The sequence below is a fragment of the Volvox carteri genome (assembly GCF_000143455.1).
Source record: "Volvox carteri f. nagariensis unplaced genomic scaffold VOLCAscaffold_79, whole genome shotgun sequence".
Taxonomy (NCBI): Eukaryota; Viridiplantae; Chlorophyta; class Chlorophyceae; order Chlamydomonadales; family Volvocaceae; genus Volvox; species Volvox carteri.
Genome location: NW_003307622.1, coordinates 382866 through 403427, shown reverse-complemented (window position 1 = coordinate 403427; position 20562 = coordinate 382866). Strand labels below are relative to the sequence as shown.

At 57.9% G+C, this 20562-nt stretch overlaps 4 protein-coding genes across 4 annotated transcripts; 2 read left to right on the top strand and 2 right to left on the bottom strand.

The window, feature by feature from the left end:
* The first annotated feature begins 95 nt into the window (after nucleotides 1–95).
* On the top strand, nucleotides 96–2913 carry VOLCADRAFT_107816 (uncharacterized protein). Its single transcript, XM_002957774.1, has 3 exons — nucleotides 96–830; nucleotides 1753–1947; nucleotides 2269–2913. The coding sequence occupies exons 1-3, from the start codon at nucleotides 114–116 to the stop codon at nucleotides 2494–2496; spliced, it is 1140 nt and encodes a 379-aa protein (XP_002957820.1). The 5' UTR covers nucleotides 96–113; the 3' UTR covers nucleotides 2497–2913.
* On the bottom strand, nucleotides 2814–6567 carry VOLCADRAFT_98930 (uncharacterized protein; the record flags this gene model as incomplete). The annotated part of the gene is made up of 7 exons (XM_002957753.1): nucleotides 2814–2867; nucleotides 3379–3494; nucleotides 3999–4230; nucleotides 4456–4918; nucleotides 5253–5456; nucleotides 5896–6044; nucleotides 6487–6567. 7 exons carry the CDS (start codon nucleotides 6565–6567, stop codon nucleotides 2814–2816), a joined length of 1299 nt encoding a protein of 432 aa, XP_002957799.1.
* Nucleotides 6568–8182: 1615 nt separating this feature from the next.
* VOLCADRAFT_98929 (uncharacterized protein) lies at nucleotides 8183–17233 on the bottom strand (the record flags this gene model as incomplete). The annotated part of the gene is made up of 8 exons (XM_002957752.1): nucleotides 8183–8388; nucleotides 9932–10493; nucleotides 11098–11466; nucleotides 12061–12239; nucleotides 12351–13860; nucleotides 14260–14355; nucleotides 14727–15318; nucleotides 17073–17233. 8 exons carry the CDS (start codon nucleotides 17231–17233, stop codon nucleotides 8183–8185), a joined length of 3675 nt encoding a protein of 1224 aa, XP_002957798.1.
* A 1368-nt stretch (nucleotides 17234–18601) lies between these two features.
* VOLCADRAFT_98928 (uncharacterized protein) lies at nucleotides 18602–20431 on the top strand (the record flags this gene model as incomplete). The annotated part of the gene is made up of 4 exons (XM_002957773.1): nucleotides 18602–18626; nucleotides 19130–19253; nucleotides 19908–20010; nucleotides 20228–20431. The coding sequence occupies 4 exons, from the start codon at nucleotides 18602–18604 to the stop codon at nucleotides 20429–20431; spliced, it is 456 nt and encodes a 151-aa protein (XP_002957819.1).
* Nucleotides 20432–20562: the final 131 nt, after the last annotated feature.

Genomic DNA, 20562 nt, shown 5'->3' with positions numbered 1-20562 from the left:
AACTTACTATGTACGACTCGGTGTCGAAGGAGAAAACCACTAAAAAAAGCATCAGACTTTTAAGATTTGCTTTGATGCCCACCCGGACTATGATGTGATAAGAGCGTTCAATTATGGCCTCTCCCACGGCTTCTGCACCTGTTGAGGATGCGCTGGTCGCCGTGAGACTGCAAATGGAAGAGCTACAAGAGCAACATGACGCACTAATGGCCGAGATTATTCACATAGCTAATTGTAACGGCATTCGGGATGTTTATGACGCGCAAGATATTGCGCGCCTCTTACCCCAGCTTAATCTCGATGAGGCGATCAAGGGCGACTTTTTGCAGTTGCAGGCTCAGCTGGCTGAATTACACAGCACAGTACTACATCTCCTAAAAGTTGAGGCCGGTCATTCAGAGAGCGTCAATCAGACTGCTCGGGTCTGCGAGGCCAGCAGCTACTGCGGGTCCGAATCAACCGCCATCCGGTGCCTCGCCTGCCTGGACACCTTCCCACAGCACGCGATGATATGTGCTGGACATCACATCGACAACGTCAACTCTGCCACAGCCACAGCCGCAGCCAGCGGGGGATGCGGCCATTTCTTTTGCCACGGCTGTTTGACCGAATACGTGCGCTCCGCAGTGCGTGCACGCAAGTTTCCCATTCGATGCCCCATGGCAACCTCCTCGTCTTACAACCACGGTAACAGTAACAGTAACAGCGGTGAAAGGACCTCCGTGGACGCCGGCGCAAGCGCCAGTACCAGCGCCAGCCAGGGTTGCAATCAGGTGCTAACGAGGGAAGCTGTCATGGCGGTCCTTCCAGGATACGCTGTACACTGGCAGGTAACCGGGACGAGGAGTAGGTGGTGGAGCCGGGTATAAAAATCCACTCGTTCGTTTGCACTGCGCAAAAACTTCTGCATCCCTTGTGTTTCGCTTCAGGCCGCACACGGCCGCAATGCTGGCTGGCGCCCGGCAAATTGGCCCGCTCCCATGTAACGTGTCTATATAAATGCAATGGCAAACATATACATGTATATACATACAGACAAAACGCATACAGACGAACATACAGATGTACGTGCAGTATGTTGAAATTTGGTAGGCAAGCAGGGTGTCGTACGATCTCTTCTTTTTGTAGGGCAAGAGGCAATGCATGGCAATACACACTCGGGCGGGGGATAGCGACGTCTCCGCGTGATGGTGCCAGGTGCACAGGAAATAGGACAGAACGGGTCTGAGTTGCCCATCCACACGGTTAGTGGTGTCGTACAGAGGCACTTAGAGCCGGCTGCCGCCGCTTTTTTTCTGCTCGTTCGTGCGTGGCCCTCCACACGTACATGGCTTCTCCCACACATATCTTCCCAAGCCTGCCGGGAGGGACTGGCTGCACAGCGCATCCTGTCCGTAGCGCCACGTAAGATAACAGCTAGCTCTGGACGAGGTAGCGCTGTAAACCTCAAAAGCCGCGAGACCAAGGAAAAAAGGAAAGAAAGAAACCCTTCTGATTTTTGTTAGTAGCGGACCTGAGGGGCACATCCCTTACTGTACATTAAGGCCGCTGATTGCAAAGCCCTCTTGCAAAACAGTTAAGTGTTGAGGAAGTGTCATGTTCAAGGAAGGGCTGCTTGAACAAAATGTGACCTTTCTTTTTATTACATTCAAATTTACCTTCCTCGGTATCACCACGTGTATGTGTATGTATGTGTGTGTGTGTGTGTGTGTGTGTGTGTGCCACACGCGTCTCTCGCTTCCTGCGTGGCAGACGTACCAGCAGCTGGAAGCCGAGGCTTCCCTGGATCAGGGTGCGATGGTGTATTGCCCCCACAAGGCCTGCTCCAGTCCCTTGGAGGTGGTGGGGCTGCGTGGGGCCGGTGTGCTGCCGGCCGATGCACCCGTGTCTTGCCCCGCATGCAAGCGAGTCTTCTGCCCCCGCTGCCGCATCACCGGCTGGCACCAGGTGACGTCTTACGAGAGGGGATACAGGCGGGGTAGCGCCTTAATTGACCTGCATGCTACGCGAGTGCCCCCCACCGTTACCACTGCTGTCGCTGCAGTTGCCGCGATACACTGTCACACTTGCATGGCCCTACGCCCTACGCGCCTTGCGACAAATAGCCGTGGCAGCCAGCTGAGTCCAGACCAAAACCCTAGGTACAAACCCTACATCCCCCTCTCCGTGGTGGCCTTCCTCGTCTCCAGACAAGCACCCTTCACCCTTCTCCTGCATTCACGTTGTGTCTTCCCCGGTCCCCACCCTCTCATCCTCCGTCCGCTCCAGGGTTATACCTGTGCGCAGTTCCAGGCCCTCCCCGCGCACCTTCGCTCTGCCGAGGATGTTGCCGTACTGCAGCTATCCGCCCGCAACCAGTGGCGGCCCTGCCCAAGCTGCAAACGCATGGTCGAGCGCACTCAGGGCTGCAACCGCATGACCTGCATCTGTGGCGGGAAGTTCTGCTACGAGTGCGGGTGCTCGCACATGAACGGCAGGGACTGCAGATGCGAGTGATGATGACTTGTTAGGCATCATGATTAGCGTGTAGGCATAGAAGATTAACACACCAGTGAGTTCTGCAGCAGTGGCGCATGATGCTTAATTAGGCCATATCCAAACAACCAAATTTATATATCGGTCGTGAATGGAGTTGTCTCTTTTGATGCACAACATATCGCAGGCCTGATCAGAGCCATGTCTGTTGTTGTTGTTGGATTAGTTGGACGGCGCCTGTCTTCCTCCATCAAGGTCAGAGCGAACATTTTAGCTTCACTTCTTCGTTGAGTTGTTAATTTCGTTGAGTTGTTAACTTCGTTGAGTTGTTAACTTCGTTAAGTTGCGTTTTCCTCTACGCTCACTAGGCCGCGTCGGCACGACTTCCTCATCTGCAAGAGCTGCGACGCCGACGTGTGAATGTAATGTCATATAATGTGATGAATACACCTCGAGGTGAAGTGCATGGTTGCGCGGTCCCATCAAAATCAGACAACACGGCCACAAACACATGCCGTACAACACTCCCGACCTCTACGGCCGTCGTTTTAACTGGTGGTGCTTCAGTCGTTGATATTTGACAGCAGTCGTCCTCCTGCTCCTAGCTTAGCATCAATAGAAAAAATCTTGATTGTACCACAGATTTGCCCTAATAAACAGCTGCAGCAGGAGATCGTCCCGTCATATCCGCTGCAGCTACATAGCTGCTGCCACCGCCGTTGCAGCTGTTGTTGCTGCTGCTGTCGCCACTGCTGCTGTGGCGTGTGCTGGGCCCGGTCCAGACACTCCAAGCCACGCCCCGGGAGCTGTAGCAGCCGGCCCCAGCAGCTGCAGCATCACGCCGATCGCCAGTGGCAGCGTGATTAGGCACGCGCCGTATTGCCAAAACAGGAGCGCCGCCACCTCGTCCTCCGCATTACCAAAGATGGTCGCCATGCTATGGACTAATACGGCTGTGGGTGTGGCGTGCATGACGAGCATGACGAGCATTGCCAACGGGTCGATCCCGGGGAGCATACCTGAGCGGTTAGTCCAGCCCGTGGGGTGGGGGAAGAGGGGAAATGCAGGGGCAATACACACACACACACGGAGGTGGAGAAATGGAAAGAAAACGAGGGGAGAGAGTGGCAGCAGGACGGGTACGACAAATGTTGCGTAAGGGTACTAATCGGGCCTTAGGCTTTGTGATGCGTGCAGAGGTGTTAGGACCACCAACACTGGGATGCTTGGCCATGGCTGGGTGAGGCGTGCTGCCCTCAGGCCCCGGAACGGAATAGTGGCGGTTGCGGTGCGGTTGGGTGCCAGCGGGCCCTGGAACATATACCTTCAACAACAACACCAATCCAATCACAACAACCAAAATCTCCTACAGTCACAGTCACACAGCACTTCATTCCCCATAGCCCCCACGATGTAGCCCTTGCAATCAAACTCGTCAAACTCGAAAAGCTCCTAAGTCCCGAACCCCAAGACCACATCCATACCGCCCCATGGCCCCACGTGGGGCTGAGGGCCGCACCCACCTCCGCGCCAAGCGATGAGCAGCGCCGCCCCGCACACAGCCGGCAGCAGCAGCAGCCTCGTGGCTACAGCCGCCACGACACCGCCCGCCGGCAGCCGCCCCGCCGCTACACCCGGACCCCTGCTGAGGTTGGCTCCCAGCACCAGCAGCAACAAGGGGATGCAAGCGGCTCCAAGCGCATCCACGACCTCCCCCAGCAGCCGCAAACTGCCGCCCGTACCAAACAACGCGTCCTACGATGCGAGCGCGCGTGCGTGTGTCCGCATGCGTGTGTTTTGGGGAGAGGGGAAGGGAGAGGGGGTTGATGTAAACCCTAGATTAAATCCTAGGCTAACACCGCGCGGTAAACCGCGTTGGGAAATGGGATGAGGCAGTGCGGAAGGAGGGAGGGGGTGGACCCATGGGGGGCACCATGTAAGGAGTCGGGGGGAAAAGGGGGAGGGGCCGTCAGCACTCACTCGCAGCCACCCCACACTCGCCACCGCCACAGCCGCCACACTGGACAGCGTGGGCGGAGTGAATACACCAGCTACCAGAGACTGCCAACCACCAGCGGCCGGTGTCGCCGTCGCCGATGCCGCCGCCACAGCACAAGAATTGGCGGGAGTCGGATTCGCAGTACGGCATGTGGCCGCAGCGGAGATCGAGGTCGCACCGGGAGCGGCGGCGACAGGACCTGATCCCTGAGGGCTGTCCTCCGTCGCCGTCGACGTGAGGATACCGCCGCCGCTGTCCCCGCTGCTGCTCAGACCTGGAGTGTTCGTCGGCAGCGGCGGCGACGGTGAGGTCGTCGGCGTCGATGACGCTGACTTTGTTGGCGACGCGGACGGTGACGTCAGCTCGACTTGTCGCTTCTGAAGGAAAATGTACGTCAGCGGAAACTGAATGAGCGCCGCCGACAGGTTGCTCAGCGCCACGTATCTACGTGTACGGCAATAAAGGTACGGCAACCTAAGCTTTCACGTACAGCAGAAACGAGATCAAAACTTTAACACACCGCTTTGGGAAGAGGTCACTGTCACGGTCAGCCAGCTATCAGCTGTCAGAGGGCGCCCCTCGGAAATGACGGTGAGCTCTGATCTGCTGCTGCTGCTGCTGCTGGAGATGCTGTTGGAGATGCTGCTGCTGCTGCTGCTGGTGATGGACGTGTGATACTGTCAACGCGATGATGACCATAATCGAGATTTTTTTTCCTAGAAATCTAAAGCGTGTGGCAACCAAGCACAGTGCCGTACTGTATCGTAGCGCATCGTACCTCATCGCCATCGCCGTCGCCATCTCCGGCCCCATCACCGCCGAGAAAGGCAGCGCGGGGTCCGCCGCCAAACTCGCCAACATCACAAACGGCAGATTGCCGACGTTACCAACACCGCACGACAATACCACTTGGTTGCGGAGCCTGTACGGCACCTGCGCCAGTCGTACGGCTAAGAGGCCCAACAGTAGCCCCACTCCGTGACTGTTTGGACGGAAGAGGGGAAGAGGAAAAGGGGAAGGGTGAGAAAGAGGCACGAAGGAATCAAAAAAAGAAAGCGGTAGAAGAGGCAGTAGGTGTGTATAGATGATGGGTGGTACAGAACGCACTCGTCACGAGGCCTCGTCGCTGAGTAGCGCCACCGCTGACGTACAGACATACGCACTCACACACAGTTCCCTCATGAAACAAACAGCTGCGACCCCAATCTCCCGCGCTTCCCCCCACCCACGTGTTGCTCCAGGGGGGAGCTGCGCTCCCGTCGCCGTGTGCCCCGACCAGCGGGCTGTTCCGTCCCCTGTGTTCTTTTCACCCCAGCCCAACCCCCATGCAACCACCTCCACGCTCCCCACACAACACCTTCACCACCAGCCCCACCACACTCCGCCCTCATCTTACATACATACATACATACATACCTCACCTGACCAGCATGTTGGCGGACAGCACCCACATCTGCGCCACCTCCCCCAGCCCCACCCCCACCGCCAGCTTGCTGAACAGCAGGCAGGGGGTCAGGATGTTGAGGGAGAGGGAGCTGAGCACTCGGCGGCCCTCGGGGGTCAGCACGCCCTGACAGCGCGGGGGTGTGTGCGGCGGGGTGGGGTGGGGCATATATGGCAGGACAGGGCAGGGCAGGGTGTGGTGGTGCGTATGTACGTCTATGTGTGTGTAGGTAAGGGGGAGGAAGGCCGGGAATGTTGATGTTCAACTTGTAGTATTGTATGAACAAAGCGAAAGTCTAAAGCACGCCTCAGCTGCCCCGGGTGTACAGGTCAGGGGAGGGGAAGAGCGGGCCGCGGGGCATGGGACCCCTCCTTCCTTCCCGTCCTCCTCCCCGTCCTCTCGAGAAGTGATGATGAGGAGTCAGCCAAGTGCCCGGCTTGCCCGGCAATCCCTTTTATTGGTGTACCCACTCCGCCGTCTTAGTGATTTCTGATGGCTTCCTTGGTTGAGCAATAAAAAAGGATGTACTGCCGGTTGTGAAGCCGCCCCCTTGGCCTGGTTTACCTACCCGGTTGGCCGCCCAGGCGCCCACGACGCAAAAAAGAGCCACTTTGGCGACGGGTGCTGCAGCAGCTGAAACGAGCTGCATTGCAGAGGGCAATCCAGCAGTGATCGCCGTTGTTGGCGGGGCCTGCGGTTCCGACTCCGGCAACCAAATACGGCGATGGCGCCCATAGCGTAAGGTCGCTGTTACAGAAGTCCTAGGATGGAAATGTAATTTGAGCGTGCAGTTATGCGTGGCGAATATGCATCCAGTTTGCGTTTTCATGGGCAAAGTATGCGTTTGTGAACGGCGACACCCGCACACAGGGCGCCCGCAAGCGAATTCCGACATGTACTTTCAATCGAATAGTTTATTACATAGCCAAAAGATAGTTCAAAAGGTAAACAACAATATATAGGTAATGGAAGTATACCACGTGAGTAACACTTTCAAGGATGTTGCCACAGCCGAGCTTGGATTTCAATCTCGAAAAGAACTTGTCCTGTAGAGCTAGAATTCACATAATCTCCACATTTCCTCCAAACGTTTTCACAACGGATTGAGATCCACGGATCCAACCTGACCGACAGTTTCGAAGGGCAGCCAATCCAGCGTCGACCAAACAGCGCGCTGACATTTGTTGGCGCTCTACGACGTCCAAACAATGCTGGTCCTGGGCTGCGTAGCCCAGCGCCTAATCCGCGGCCTTATCTAGCTCCATCTTCTGGCCGCCCCCGTCCTGAAGTGGGCCGCATTATCCTGGCGTCCCACCATGCGTCACACTTGCCAGCTCCTCACCCGCACCTTTGGTACCTTGAGTCAGATGAAAGCGCCTGTACGGCACCTCGAGTTCTCTGTTTACAGTTGTTTATACGACACCAACCAATTCTGTGGAGTTACGTCACTCAACGTAACGGACGTCACAACCCGTAAGAGGGGGAGCCATTACGTGGGCGCCAGGACTACTGCCCCCGCTAGGCAGAGCGGCCAGACACGTCTTGTGAAATTCATATACTGAAAGACGGGACAATCCCGCCCTTGCTGAAATCGTAGCAGTAGCAGCGGCAGCAGCAGCAGCTGCTGCATACGAAAGACACTCAGCTCGCACACACAGGCGACGCAGCAAATACCTTTACGTTCGTGCACAGAGACTGAGATGGACGAACAAGCGAGCTTCCAGAATGCCGTCAGACGGCTCCTACTTACCCTCCTCCACATTCCGCACTACTGAAAGCACTACACAAATACTGATAGTACGACGATAATGACTGTACACATAAGACACCCCCCCACACACACACACATACCGAACGACAAATCCATCCAAGCGGGCACTCCACGCGATGCTTTGGGTTGGGAGTCAACGCCAACGAGTACCTGAAGGCGAAGCGACTTGTTTTTGAACAACTTCTTCGCGCCGCAAAACAAATGGCCGAATCGCACCACATGGGGAACAGATGCAGATGCCCAAATGCGGAGAGTTCTTTCTATCGCGTTGCGGACATTTTTTGACACGCAAGCTGCGTAAGCAACCCAAGCTGCACTACTACCCTACAGACTGACAGATAATGAACAGACAGATAAACAAATCAAATCGCCGTACAGAAAAACAGAAGAACCGAAAGGCCCTCAGGGCAGTTACGCGATCGATCAAGTCGCTATCGTTATCTCCGCGGCTAGATTTCCACTAGAGCTTCCGTACAAACGGAGCAGCTGCGAACTAAATGGCAAGGCTCAACAGGCACGCAAGCGCAAAGCCGTCAGCACTCCTTAGCAACGCCACCTCCATTCCTCTCCTTCCCCCCTTTTTCCACACACAAAAGCAATTACGAGAGCCAGTTATTTCAGCAGCAGGGACCATCAGCTTCAAGCGGCGTATTACTACACACGGGAAGCTGGTTATCACGCTGCCTCTTGCTGCCCTCCCTTTGCGGGGGGAAAGGGGGGGAAAGGGGGGGAAAGGGGGAAAAGAGGGTGTTGGGTGCGGCCTCGTCCTCGCTCGTGTATTTGGCTATCGCAATTACACCCTAGCCTTTGTCCGCATGCCTGTACGGCACCAGTCGGTTTATCCGTTGTCATATCTTACCCATCGCGCGTACAATGAATAATCTAGATACACACATGCATACACACATACATACGTACGCACGTACGTGCAGCACGCAGGCGATGCTGTCTTTTAGTACAGAAAATTCCCTGGTACATACATACATACTTACTTACTTACACACATACTTGGTAGGGGTGTGCGCACCGGGTATGGGTAACCAAGGGGGATCCAAACGCAGCGGGGTGGCGACGGCTGTTGGGTGGCAACCAGCAGCAGATGTGCGCCTCTAATAAGCCTCATATAACACAAAGCATGCATGAATAAGAGAGATGCAGCTCAGCGTGCTACGATTCCATTGACATGCCAATGGGATTAGAACTGGTCGTCAGGGTGTACGGAAAGCCGTACAGATGCACGGATAAAGCCACAAGATGCGATCTGAGTTTTAAGGTGCCCCTCTCCCAGTCCCCCTTCCGAACCACCTTCTACACCACCCCCACCCCCACCCCCACCCCCACCCCCACCACACACAACCGCAACCACAGAGTAAAAGAACACGTGCTCCTCGTCACCGGGCAGGGACACACCTTCCGCGCCTAGAAAAACAAGAATTTTTGATAATTATACCGAAAAATAAATCCATCCCTACCCCCCCACCAACCCCACTACCACCCACACCCCATCACCATCACCACCACACTTATCCAGCCCCGTCCTAGGGGTCCAGTCACGACACCGGGGAGACCAAGCCAGTTTTGAACGTGCACGCAACCGAGCGGGCTCTCGCAGTCACAATCATGACAACAGCCCCGATTTAAAGCCCACATATACAATAGATGGTGCATGTCGTACAACGTACGGATCGCAAGCATTCTTCCATACCGCCAACTCTCGTAGCGTGCCGGGCTGCGCACATGTCGCACGCACATCTCTACCCGGGGCGATAGTGCTCTCACCACCTGACGGGTCCACCACGACGAGCAGTCGCCGCCGCCGCCGCTGCCGCAACCGCAGCAGCAGGTCAGAAGGCGCTGCTGGTGCCGCTGCCGCCGTCGCTGTACAACGCCGCAGCTTTGGCGCCTCCGCCGCCGTCGACGGATCCGCCGCCGCTGGCAGATGCGGCCTTGGCGTCGCTGCCACCGCCACCGCCACCGCCACCGCCGCCGCCTAAATCGCCACTGCCGCCGCCGCCGCCACCGCATAACAGCAAGCCCCGGCTCGTGGCGTCGGCGCTGCGGGGTGTCACCGCGCTGGCGGCAACAAGGTGCGCTTGGCTGCTTTTTTGTACGGCAGAACTACGGCATGCGAGGCCGGCGCCGCTGCCGCGCATCGCTGCCAGAGCCTCTTGGCATCCCGCCGCGGACGCAGCCGGCGTCGCCACCGCCGCCAGCCCACCCCCCTCCCCGCGGTCTCCCTCACGTGGTGTCCCCCGCCTGTGCGCAGTGTGCTGACGGGGTTTGGGGGAGCTCCAGGCCACGTGACCTGCATCTGCGTCGCGCTGCCTGGGTACCACCGCAGCCGAAAACTCCGGACCAGTCTGAACTCCAGTGCCACCCATACCGCCGCCTATAGTCGGGCGGACCAACGGTACGGCATGCTCCACTGACACCCCGGCCGACGAACCGACGGCCGCTGGGACGCGCAGCGTCCGCGCCGTTGCCGCCTCTTCCATTATGGCCTGGCTGTGGCCAGCCCCTCCCTCCCCCGAGGACCGCCGCCGCGGCTGCGATGCGGCGCTGCCAGTGAACCCCAGACCACCACCACCGCCGCCGCCGCCGCCGCCAGTACCGCCTGCAGTAGTCGCGGCGCCGCCGTCTCCGTCGCCGTCGCCGTCTATAACACCCGCAGGAATGGCGGCGGCGCTGGCGCCGCCGCCGCTGCTCCGCGCGTCCCGCATCGCCACAATCGTGCGGTACATTCGTGCCGTCTCCATACGCTGCGTGTGCAGCTGCGCCTGCAGGTTGCCTTGCTGCTCCAGAACCTGGGTCCGCGAGCCCGAGGGGGTAGTGGTGGTGGTGGTGGCGGTGGAGGACGGGGAGATCACGCGGGGTAAGGGGAGAGAGAGAAGGTGGCGCACAGAAGACGAATATCACGAAAGACGGGAGAGGCGAAGGACCAACAAGGTATGGAAGTGCCTCCTGGCGCCCTCTGCCCTTTTCACGCAGCAGCAGGACTGCCGCCACATCCCTCCAAAGCCCAATAACGGTTCACCTAAGCACGTAAACACTAGGTAAGACCCTGCTCATGTAGGGGGTAGGGGGGGAAGTGCGGCGACGGAACGGCCCAATCCGCCCTATGGAAAAGGAAGGAAAGGGAGGGAAAGGAAAAGGACGGCGCACTCCACTCCACGTCATGGATGTCAGTGGATGCAGAGCACAATCGCGCGGAGGCTGTTTTACGCCTTAAAAGCACCCGCATTGACATAAAAATCAAACATTTAAAAAATATTCCGTCGTCTCTTCGAAGGGGGAGACGCGCTGGTTATAAGTTTTTTCACTTGTCGGACGCAATGCAGCGCTTACAACAGCATCCTAAACCGAGACTGATCCAATGGGCAGTGGGGGGAATTATTTCGCAACTTATACCTGCGACAGCTCGTCCATCAACCGTTCCTCATGCGCCTTCTTCTGCCGTACCAACGCCACGGCGCGAAGCAACATCAGCACCAACTGATCGTGTCTTAGTTCATGGAGCAGACCGCAAACCTCCGAATCCGGTCTCGCAAGCAAAGAGCGGAGACTCGGTACGGCGACGGCGGCGGCTGCCGCCGCCGTCGCCGTCGCCGCCGCAGCGGCCGTGGCAGCGGCCGCCGACTGCTGACCTTCGCTATGGCCCCGTTGTCCGTTGTCGCTGTTTCCTTGCTGGACCTTGTGGGAGGGCGACCCGCTCGTGCCGCCACCACCACACGTCACACCCGCCGAACGCCGTTGCTGCTGCTGGTGCTGGATCTGAAACTGCACTGATTGGGGCGGCAGATGATGATGATGACGCGGTTGGGGTGATACGGCCCCGGCGCGAGGGGCTTGCGGCTGGTGTTGCTGCTGTTGTTGGTTGTCATGGTGATGCTGCTGCTGTAGCTGCATCTCATCGGGCGGGAGGTGGTCGCTGTCGCGGTCGCTGTGTTGGCGGTGTTTGTTCCCAGTCGCGGGGCTTGCTGTTGACCGGAAGACAGTGGTGGTGTGAGACGGCTGCCAAGATGGCGCCACCACGCATAGTGCAACTGGCTGCTGCTGCTGCTGCTGCTGACGATGATTATGATGATGATAATCTCCGCGTGCAAAAGATGACGCCTCCGTCAAGGCAGCGACGGCGGCGGCAGTAGCAGCAGCAGCAACAGATGGCAGCAATGGCGACGGTTGCTGCTGCTGCTGCTGCAGGCCGCGGGCCGGGGGAAGGGCCCCCCGCGAAGGAGCAGGAGTCCGTTGTTCGGCGGCCGATTTAAGGTCCGAGCGGGACGAGCTCTGGTGCTGTACGGCGACCGCAGTGGACGGCATCAGGCTGAACGACGGCACTGTGCACAGCTCCCCCTCCTCCAGCTCCAGCGCTACCTGCTGCTGCTCCTGCTGTTGGGGCGGCAGCGATAGCGGTAACACCGCAGGTTCCGCGCCGCCAGGTAATCTGAGTACTGCCGGCCCCAGCCGCCGCGGCATCTGGCGAAACGCCCCTGCCGTGTCCCCACCGCCCTCGTCGTCGGGAGGGCCGGAAGAGGTGAGGTAGCCGCCACGACCTGCAAGAGATTGCGAGCGTGAAGGGCGAAAAGCAAAGGGCGACGGGGGGGGTTCCGTCGCCGTCGCTGACGCCGTCGCAGCCGCCGTACGACCGCGGGAGGAGTCGTCACCTACTACTGCGCTCAGCAAGCCGTCGGCGGCCGTGAAGGGGTCCCCGGCGCCGCCGCCGCCGTTGCTGCCCGCAGTTCTGGCCGCAGGCACCGGCTTGTACGGCAGTGTGACGTCAGCAGGATGTCCGCCGCAGGTGACGGCATCGGTGATGATGACGTCATCGACGGGGCCGAAGGAGATGTGAAGCGAGCCCTTGCCTGCCGGCGAGGTATCCGGCAGCGGCTGGGGCTGCTGCTGCTGCTGCGCCGCCGCCGCCCCGGCCGTCACCGCCGTCGCCGCTCGAGGTGTGATGCGAATGACCGCAGCCGCGTCCGTGTACGGCAGTGCTGCGAGCAACTGTTCCGGTTGCATGCTGAGATGAGGATGCCGTGAAGAGATCGGATCCGAATCCAGGCCAGATCCAGTCAACGCAAAATGTAGCATCGGCGGCGTGGCGCTAGATGACCTGCCGCCGTCCGATCCCAACCCACATCCCCGGCCTATACGGAAAGAAAACGCCGACTCCTCCCTAGCAACCACCGCCGCCCGCTGCTGGCTCCACGCCTCCACACCCACGATGGGGTTTACGCTGTCGGCGCGGCTGGCAGCGGGCGCGGCCGGCGTGCTGGGGGCGGCAGCACCGACAGCGCCGCCGCCTGAGCCGTCATGTACCGTCACGCCGCCACCATCCTCCGAGGACTCTTCGCCGCCGCCGCGTACGACACTTGCCTCAGCCTTAGCAGCGGCGGCGGCGGCACTGAATGGTACCGCAGTGGTGACGGCGACTGACTGTACGGGACGCTTGGCGGCGGCGGCGTCCTCGATCGCGGGACGCGCTGTGGGACTCGAACCCGTTGTAACCGTCAGGACGTGGCGGAGCGGCGGCTGCGCAGCCGCCACCACACCTGTCACATCTGCCATGGCGGAGTCGGGCTCCGAAGCCCTATCCAATAGTAACAGCGCATCGACATCCATTCGCAAGCGTGGCGCGGACAAATCCCCAACGACGAGGCCGTCGGCGCCCTGCAGCGGCGGCAGCGGCAGCGGGGGAAGGGGAAATAGCCCGCCGCCGGCCGCCACATCCGCAGGTAGGATGCCGTACGATGACGCGCTACTGAACGGGGAACCGACGGCGGCGCGGCCGGAGGGGACGTGGGGACCGGCGGCGAGCAAGCCGTCGGCGCCTGGTCCACCGGCGGCGGCGGCGGCACCCAGACTCGGCATGTCCTGGAACCCCAGAAGCGACGCGGCGGCGGCAGCGGAGACTGCCGTACTGCCGTACTTGGACGCCGTCATCATCTGCAACGGCGACAGGCCCAGCGCGCCAAGTTGTGACAAGTGAGGCAGCCAGGAGGACAAGGCGGAAAGACCAGAGAGGTTTGGTAGGTTAACGGCGGCGGCGGCGCCGCCGCCACCGCCGCTGCCGCTGCCGCCGCCGCCGCTGCAGCCACTGGCCAAGATGCCGTTCGCGGCCGTCAAGGCGGCGGCAGCCCCGCCGCCGCCTGCAGCGCCACCGGCTGTGGCAGGGTCCTGGGGGCATCGAAGCACAGCACATCATCACAGCACGTTTACGCTCACAATCGTGACGCATTCGGGTCGTACAGCAACCACCAACCACCAACCAACGCCAACAGACGACAACTAACAGGGAGCGGCGCCGCTGGCAGCAGGGTACGAGCAGGGCTGGAGCACAAAGCGCGGAGGTCATGACTCTGATTTCACATACCACCAGGACACTACACCCAAACCCTCCGAAACCCAACGCTGGGGAATTTCCCTGAGCCGCAACTACCCAACGTATAAACACATTTCAATCACTGAACTTGGCAAGTCCGTCACTATACATCAACACCCGAGTTCAAATCCTCCGAAGATCTTAATTAAAGATACCATTTCTGCCCCTCACCAAGGCAGATCTGTACTGCGCACCTCGCTCTGCCGGGCTTTCTTTCGGGCCCTATATCCCCGGAAGTACTCCCGGATGGATCCCACGGATCGCAAGCACTTGGCGTGGGTGCGTGTCTCCTCCAGGGAGGGCGCATGAGGGCCCCAGCAGGCCACCGCGTGCTCCGAGTACCAGGCACTCACGGACTCGGCTGAGGGCCGCTTGCCCGTTCGCTCTAACTCCGCACGCCACCAATCTAACCGAACGCAAAAGCAGCAGACCAACATCATCCGCAGTTGTCACAACAGCAACAGCAACATCATTAGCACTAGCAAAACGTGGGAGGGAAGGGACATAGCAGTAGCAGCAGTTGCGGCGGTTACAGGTCGGCTTGTGACAGTTGGTGGAACCACCACAAGGCCCTCCCCCAAAACCCCCCCTAGAGGATCTCCAAGGTCCCTAATTCGGCGAGCCCGGCCAGACACCCCCTCTAGCCAAATGCCCGACCCACCCACCCCCAAGTACCGTTGAAGACGCCCCAAAACTGGACTGGACGGCGGCTGGCGGGCCGCCTGGCTCCTCCTGCCCCCCCCTGAGATCCCCCCTCCTCAAAGCCATCCCCCAGGGGACTGGAAGCTCTCAGGCCATCAACCTCCCGAGGTTCCCGAGGCCGTACACGCTCTCCGCTCGGGAATGCGCCACCGCCGTCGCCGCCACTGCCGCGACTGCCACAAGCGGCAGCGGCGGTGGCGGCGGTAGAGGAGGTTGGCGGCATGTCTCTGCCTGTGCGGCCGCCCAGGGGCGGTGACGCCCGTGGGATGAAGGGCTCCGAAACCGTCCGACGCCTGCCGGCCCCGCCGCGGCTGGGAACGACTATGTCACCATAACCCGGGGGAAACTCGTCGGCGTCATTGCAGACGCCGTCGCGGCGGCCGGTATCCGCCGCCATGACTTCGTCTTCAGGTTCGGAGAGAGGTTCATCGTCAACGGCGTCTGTGGGTTGGTGCTGTACCTCGTGGGGTCGCTGAGGTTGTTGCTGTTGTTGCTGGTGCTGCATCATGACCTGCTGCTCTTGCTGGTGGCTGGCGGAGGCTGAGGTGTCCCTGCGGGAAAGGGCCGCAGCCGTGTAGGCCAACCGAGACAGCGGATCGTGCATTTCGGTGTGTCCCTCCAACGACACAACGGGAAATCACTTGTGCGCGAGAAATAGCGCTCTGAGTTGCGCGCTGTCGCAGTACAGTCTCCGGCAGCGGCTAGGTGGTCATTTTGGGGTGATGTCGTCGTGAGTCTGGCGTTTGGTAGCTGTGACCCAGATGGGGAGACAAGACAGCTGACTGAACGGTTTTGTAGAGCGCTACGGAAGGCGCTGAGCGGACAGGCATAAAATATTTTGAGGCTGTGGGGAGGCCTGTCGTTAATAATGGCTCCTCAAACGACTTCTGAAGGTAAGGCGCGCAGGGCTGAAGCTATGGTAAATGTCTCAGCGCCGGCCGGGGTCGCAGGTTCCGCAAAGTTCCATCCTGCAAGGAGGAATAATTGAGAGGAAATATGATTTTGTTATACGGCTTGTGCGCGTTATCGCTTGACTGATGCCTGCGTGCTTACTGAGGCTTGCAGTCACGAGCTTACAGACGGCGCCATCCAAGACGTGAAGCAAGGTGCGGTAAGTATACTTGCATCATTCAGCTTGGGACTTATCCGGCAAAATTGTTAGCGCGTTAGCTGGACGGGCCGGCTGTCTCTTGTGCGACCGTGCTGCGGTGCCGCAGCAAACCACGCCTCCCATAAAACCCTCCCTACACGATTCGACGTGAGTTACAGCTCTATAGTTTGTCCATGGCCTCCATGAATGGTGAAGGCAACGAAAGCATATAGGCGCTACGGTGCCATCCGCTACACACCGCTGCAACATCAACCGCAGCATCCAGCTCAGACCCATATATCTAAATTATTAATATCAGCGATCATGGCAGAGAGCAAGCCTTTATGAGATTATACCTCGATGGATGTGCGCACGTCCTCCTGTCGAAACACAACTGGCCTTGCCGCGATACGCAAGGTAAGCTATGCAACCTTGAAAATTTATTAGTTTATAACAAATAACGCTCGATAGGCTTGCATTTTTGGCAATAGGCGATTGTGCTTGTTGTGTTTCGGGCTTCGCATGCGTTGCAAAGCGTGTCCCAAAACTGTATAGGAAACAATATAACAGTAAATGCGCGACGCCACCAGAGAAATTTACAAATGTTGGTCTGAAATGATAGAGGCTGACTACAGGGCTACAGGCCGTACTCAACCAGCGATTTTAACAGTAGCCAGGCTGCACCGCAAGCAAAGCGTCATGTCATGAATACTTGCAGTCATGTGATCTGAACTCTGCTGTATAAACAGTTTCACTGCTTTGTGTCCTGTGAATGTGCCGCGTATGCACGACAGCAGTTTGATTGAATGCCCCCAACAATCCCAGGAAATGCTGATTTAATTTCGCAAGTTCGATTTTGGAAAATCACGAATTATCTCCACGGAAAGGTTACAGTCCTGCTTTAGAAGCAGCAGAATAAGGCGTGTCCGTGCACCAGGGGTGCTGGCGCAGCCTATTCACCTACTGTCTGAAAAGGTGGTCCTCACACGATTCATAACATCAATCAATCAGGCCAGAGCGGCTTTCGCAGGGAAGAGCTTGTTCCTGACCTGGCAAATGCAGAACCAACTTTTGTCCGCATCCACGTTAAGTGGCATCTCAATTTATACTGGCAGCTCATCATGCAGATAAAGTAAAAATTGCGATAGGGACGCCGGGCCTTCATCCAAGCGGAGTGCGGCATCCGCAACCCCGCCGTCAAGGTTTGCCCCTTACCTGGCCACCGCCCTCACATTGTCATGGTCGTCTCGCTGCTGATGTTGCAGGCTAGGCCGCAGACGGCTGATGCGAAAGAAGTGATCAAGAAACAAGATTAAAAACAGGAGAAGAAAAGTACGGATGCCTGGCTCTGAGTAGCTGCACGGTCGCTGGGTCATGTAGCAGCTACGTACAAACAATGCTATGGTTCGCGGGACAAGTATTTCCTTAGGCATGGACCTTCCACGCTGTCACGACATATCCTGACCAGACGCAGATTTTAAGCCATGGCCCCCGGGCTTTGACGGACAAGCCCCCGCATTCGTGCGAAACTTGTGAAACTTGTAAACTTGTATTGTAGCTATGAAATAGAGGATGCCATATTCTCGTACCGCTCTCGCTTCGACCCGACCCCGAACGGAAGACAACTTCGAGGAGTCTAAGAAGTCCCGTTCGAACGCTAACCAGTCCCCTCTCAGCCTCTCCTCGAGTCGTTGAGATTGTTCTATTCGTACTCGAAACCTGTGTCGTGCTGCTGCTACTATAGCTTCCACAGCTCCACCACTAAACCTGTGCGTCCTGCAGAGGAACCCCCATAATCGGTCGACAGGCTGCAACTACGGATTGGTTGTCATCGCAGCCTTGTTGTCGAGTCCTTTGTGTCATCACCACTCACCGCGTTTGTTGCTCTGGGTTGTGTTTTGCTGAACGAGTACCCTCCTTGCAGCATACAGCTTTCGGACTTGTGAAATAAACGGTACATTCATGTTCGGGTGGGAGAGGGTGCGACCCGGCACCTGGGTCGCACCCTCTTAACTTCCTTGATGTTCCCTGTGCGAGCATAGCAAAAGCTCTCTTACATGCAACCCCTGGACACGCAACATTGCCTTCCGGAATGTTGCAGCAGAAGGCCGCATGAATTCATCGAGAGCGGAGGCCACGCATATGATTCATGCTAGGTGAGTAGGTGAAAGTCCGTCCGACATCGTTGGAATCCCACCCTACCCCCTGAGGCACACGGATACATTGTGTGTTATAGTGTGTGGAGAGGTTGCTGGGGAAGAGCAGTGGGAAGCTAATACAGAACAGCTTCACACTGCTTCAGACCAACGACAGATGCAACGTATAGACAGTCGATTCGTATTAAGCGATCATCTGTATATATTATTCTTTCCCTGGCATTATGCGAAAATTGAAGCTGGCGACTAAGGCAACAGGTACGGCAGTTTCAACTGCCTTGGAGCAGTTCCTGTGGGTTTAGCTTGACCTTTTAGCGGCGGCAAACACCTCCAATGGTGAGCCCGAAATAGATCACGGCATGCAGCCCTCACGCTGGTAACTTCGCCGATGGTATAGTTACAGTTGTCAGTTCTACGCAAACCTTCGCCGAATACAAAGTTGCTGCACTCAGCATCGATTATAGTCTCTATATAATTTGATGTAAGGCCTTGAAGAGTTATCGCAGTTCTGTCAGGTCGCATATCCGTGTGTAACGACGTTCAACTTTTACGTCTTTGCTCTCCATTTTCTTAGCTTTTGCATTAAGTATGTTCACCACGCATAGCTCGGGAGGTGCGCCTCCAACTTCCACTCCTTCGGGCCGAAACATTCTGTTGGCAATCGACACGACCGACGCAAGCGTGAGCGCGGCGCAGTGGGCAATGCACGAATTCTATCGAAAAGGCGACACGTTTCACCTTGTGCACGTGGCGCGCATTTTGGGTAGGTCCTCCTCTTATGTTGGCCGTTGCGATGCCGCTGTCTTAAGCGCAGATGCGCAGAATCATTTCTCCACGCGATCTGCCACAACCCGCCCAGTGATAGCTCCAACCAACTCCTCTCTCTTCTGGCCTCTCTCCTAGCGTCCTGACCAGCCGGGGTTATCTCTCAACCCCGGCTATTACAACTATCCTCGCTCGGACCCTTCCTTAAAAAGCCTCCCTCTCGTCCTCCTCACCCTCTCCGCGTATTCCCCCTCTTTCCAGCTGCATTCTCCCTCTTCCCTCACTCCATCGCACCCATCCACCCTCTCCGCCGCTTTCCCCACCTTCATCCCGATCTTTCCCTCCATGCAGCCCCCCAACTAACCATCCACCACCAGTACCATGCAACGTACGACGTACCGGATCCCAAGCCACCCATTGACGAGAAAGCCTTTTTGGAACGGCTTAAGGAGGACATCAGAGAAAAGTACGGGAGGTAGTCGGTCGGGTCTTGGGGGGGAAGAGGGGTTATCAAGAGGGAGAGAACACAGGCGGGCGTATGTGAGGGGTTATAGAAAGGGGGGAGGGGGGAGAATGTGCCACAATACCCTGTATGCAGCCGCAGCCGCAGCTTACCAGTCACAATCACCCCGTGCATGTAATATTTTGTCTGTCTGTCTGTCTGTCTTCCTTGCCTTCCATACACGGCATGCGCTTTGCGGGCTCGACGATCTTGCTAATGGCTACTAACATCAGCACACCACGATCACTGGCTTTTCAATACCTGGGCGCGTGCGTGCGTACATGCATGTGTAGATGTGTATGTGTGTATCTATGCGTCGCGTCGCTCCCGGGTTTGGCACGGGGCCGGCGGGGTCGGATTCGATACGGGGACCTCCCGGTTGTGGGATGATGCCACCAACGGCTTCTGTTGAGGTGGTTATTAGTTGAGTGATTCCAACCGCATCCAGATCTCTCCTCATCGGTCGTTGTAAGGAGGACGAGGAGGAGGCGAAGTAGAGCCCCCTAGCACCGTTTGAGATCCTAGGTTGCGTGAAGAGACCGCGTCGCGACGCTACGGGGCATAGTGTACATAGTATACTGTGTGCCGTGTGTGTGTGTGTGTGTGCTTTGTACAATTGTATTTCAGGATCACTCGGCCGATGGATGCGTACGGCATGCCGCACAATCTGCACCTTTACCTGGATACCGACAACGCCCCCGCATCGGCCGTGTGTAACATCATGTTCAAGGTGCGTTAGTGGGTTTTAGGGTTTTAATGAGAGCGGCGCAGGGGATTGCATCCATAGCTTACTACGCCAAGACGCATCGCGAGAAGTGTGACAGGCGCCCTTATGACCGCGCTTACCCAATGCCGCTGCCATCTCTCCCCACGACTTTCCGAGGTGGGGGTAAGCTCCGTCGATCAGCCCGTGGGGCACCCCGCCCCTGCTACCCCCCTTTCGTCAGGTTGCCGACGAGGTGGATGCCGTGGTGCTCGTACTGGCCGCTCATGGCAAGGTGATATCCCGCAACCCCCAAGTGCCGCTAGTGGGATGGGGTCTTCAGAATCGGAGGAGGGAGATTTGTGTGTCTGTATGTATGTATGTTGGGGTTTGCCGTGGGGGGTTAAATACGGAGATTACCCGGGGGGTTCAGGGGGCCTCTAGCTAGAGGGACTTGGGGGTGTTTTTACGGTATTGTTGGGGCCGGGGGGCCGGGCGGCAGGTGTGTAAGGAAAAGTGGGCATTTAAATTCCCGCAAGGACGTCGGCAGGTCGTGCTGTGGGGTTAGGGGCTCTGTGG

Bases quoted from the DNA above. Each gene is read 5' to 3' on its own strand.
- VOLCADRAFT_107816 (XM_002957774.1), top strand. From the start codon at position 114: ATGGCCTCTCCCACGGCTTCTGCACCTGTTGAGGATGCGCTGGTCGCC. The intron at 831-1,752 runs GTAACCGGGACG...CCTGCGTGGCAG, and splicing joins GATACGCTGTACACTGGCAG to ACGTACCAGCAGCTGGAAGC. The intron at 1,948-2,268 runs GTGACGTCTTAC...CGTCCGCTCCAG, and splicing joins GCATCACCGGCTGGCACCAG to GGTTATACCTGTGCGCAGTT.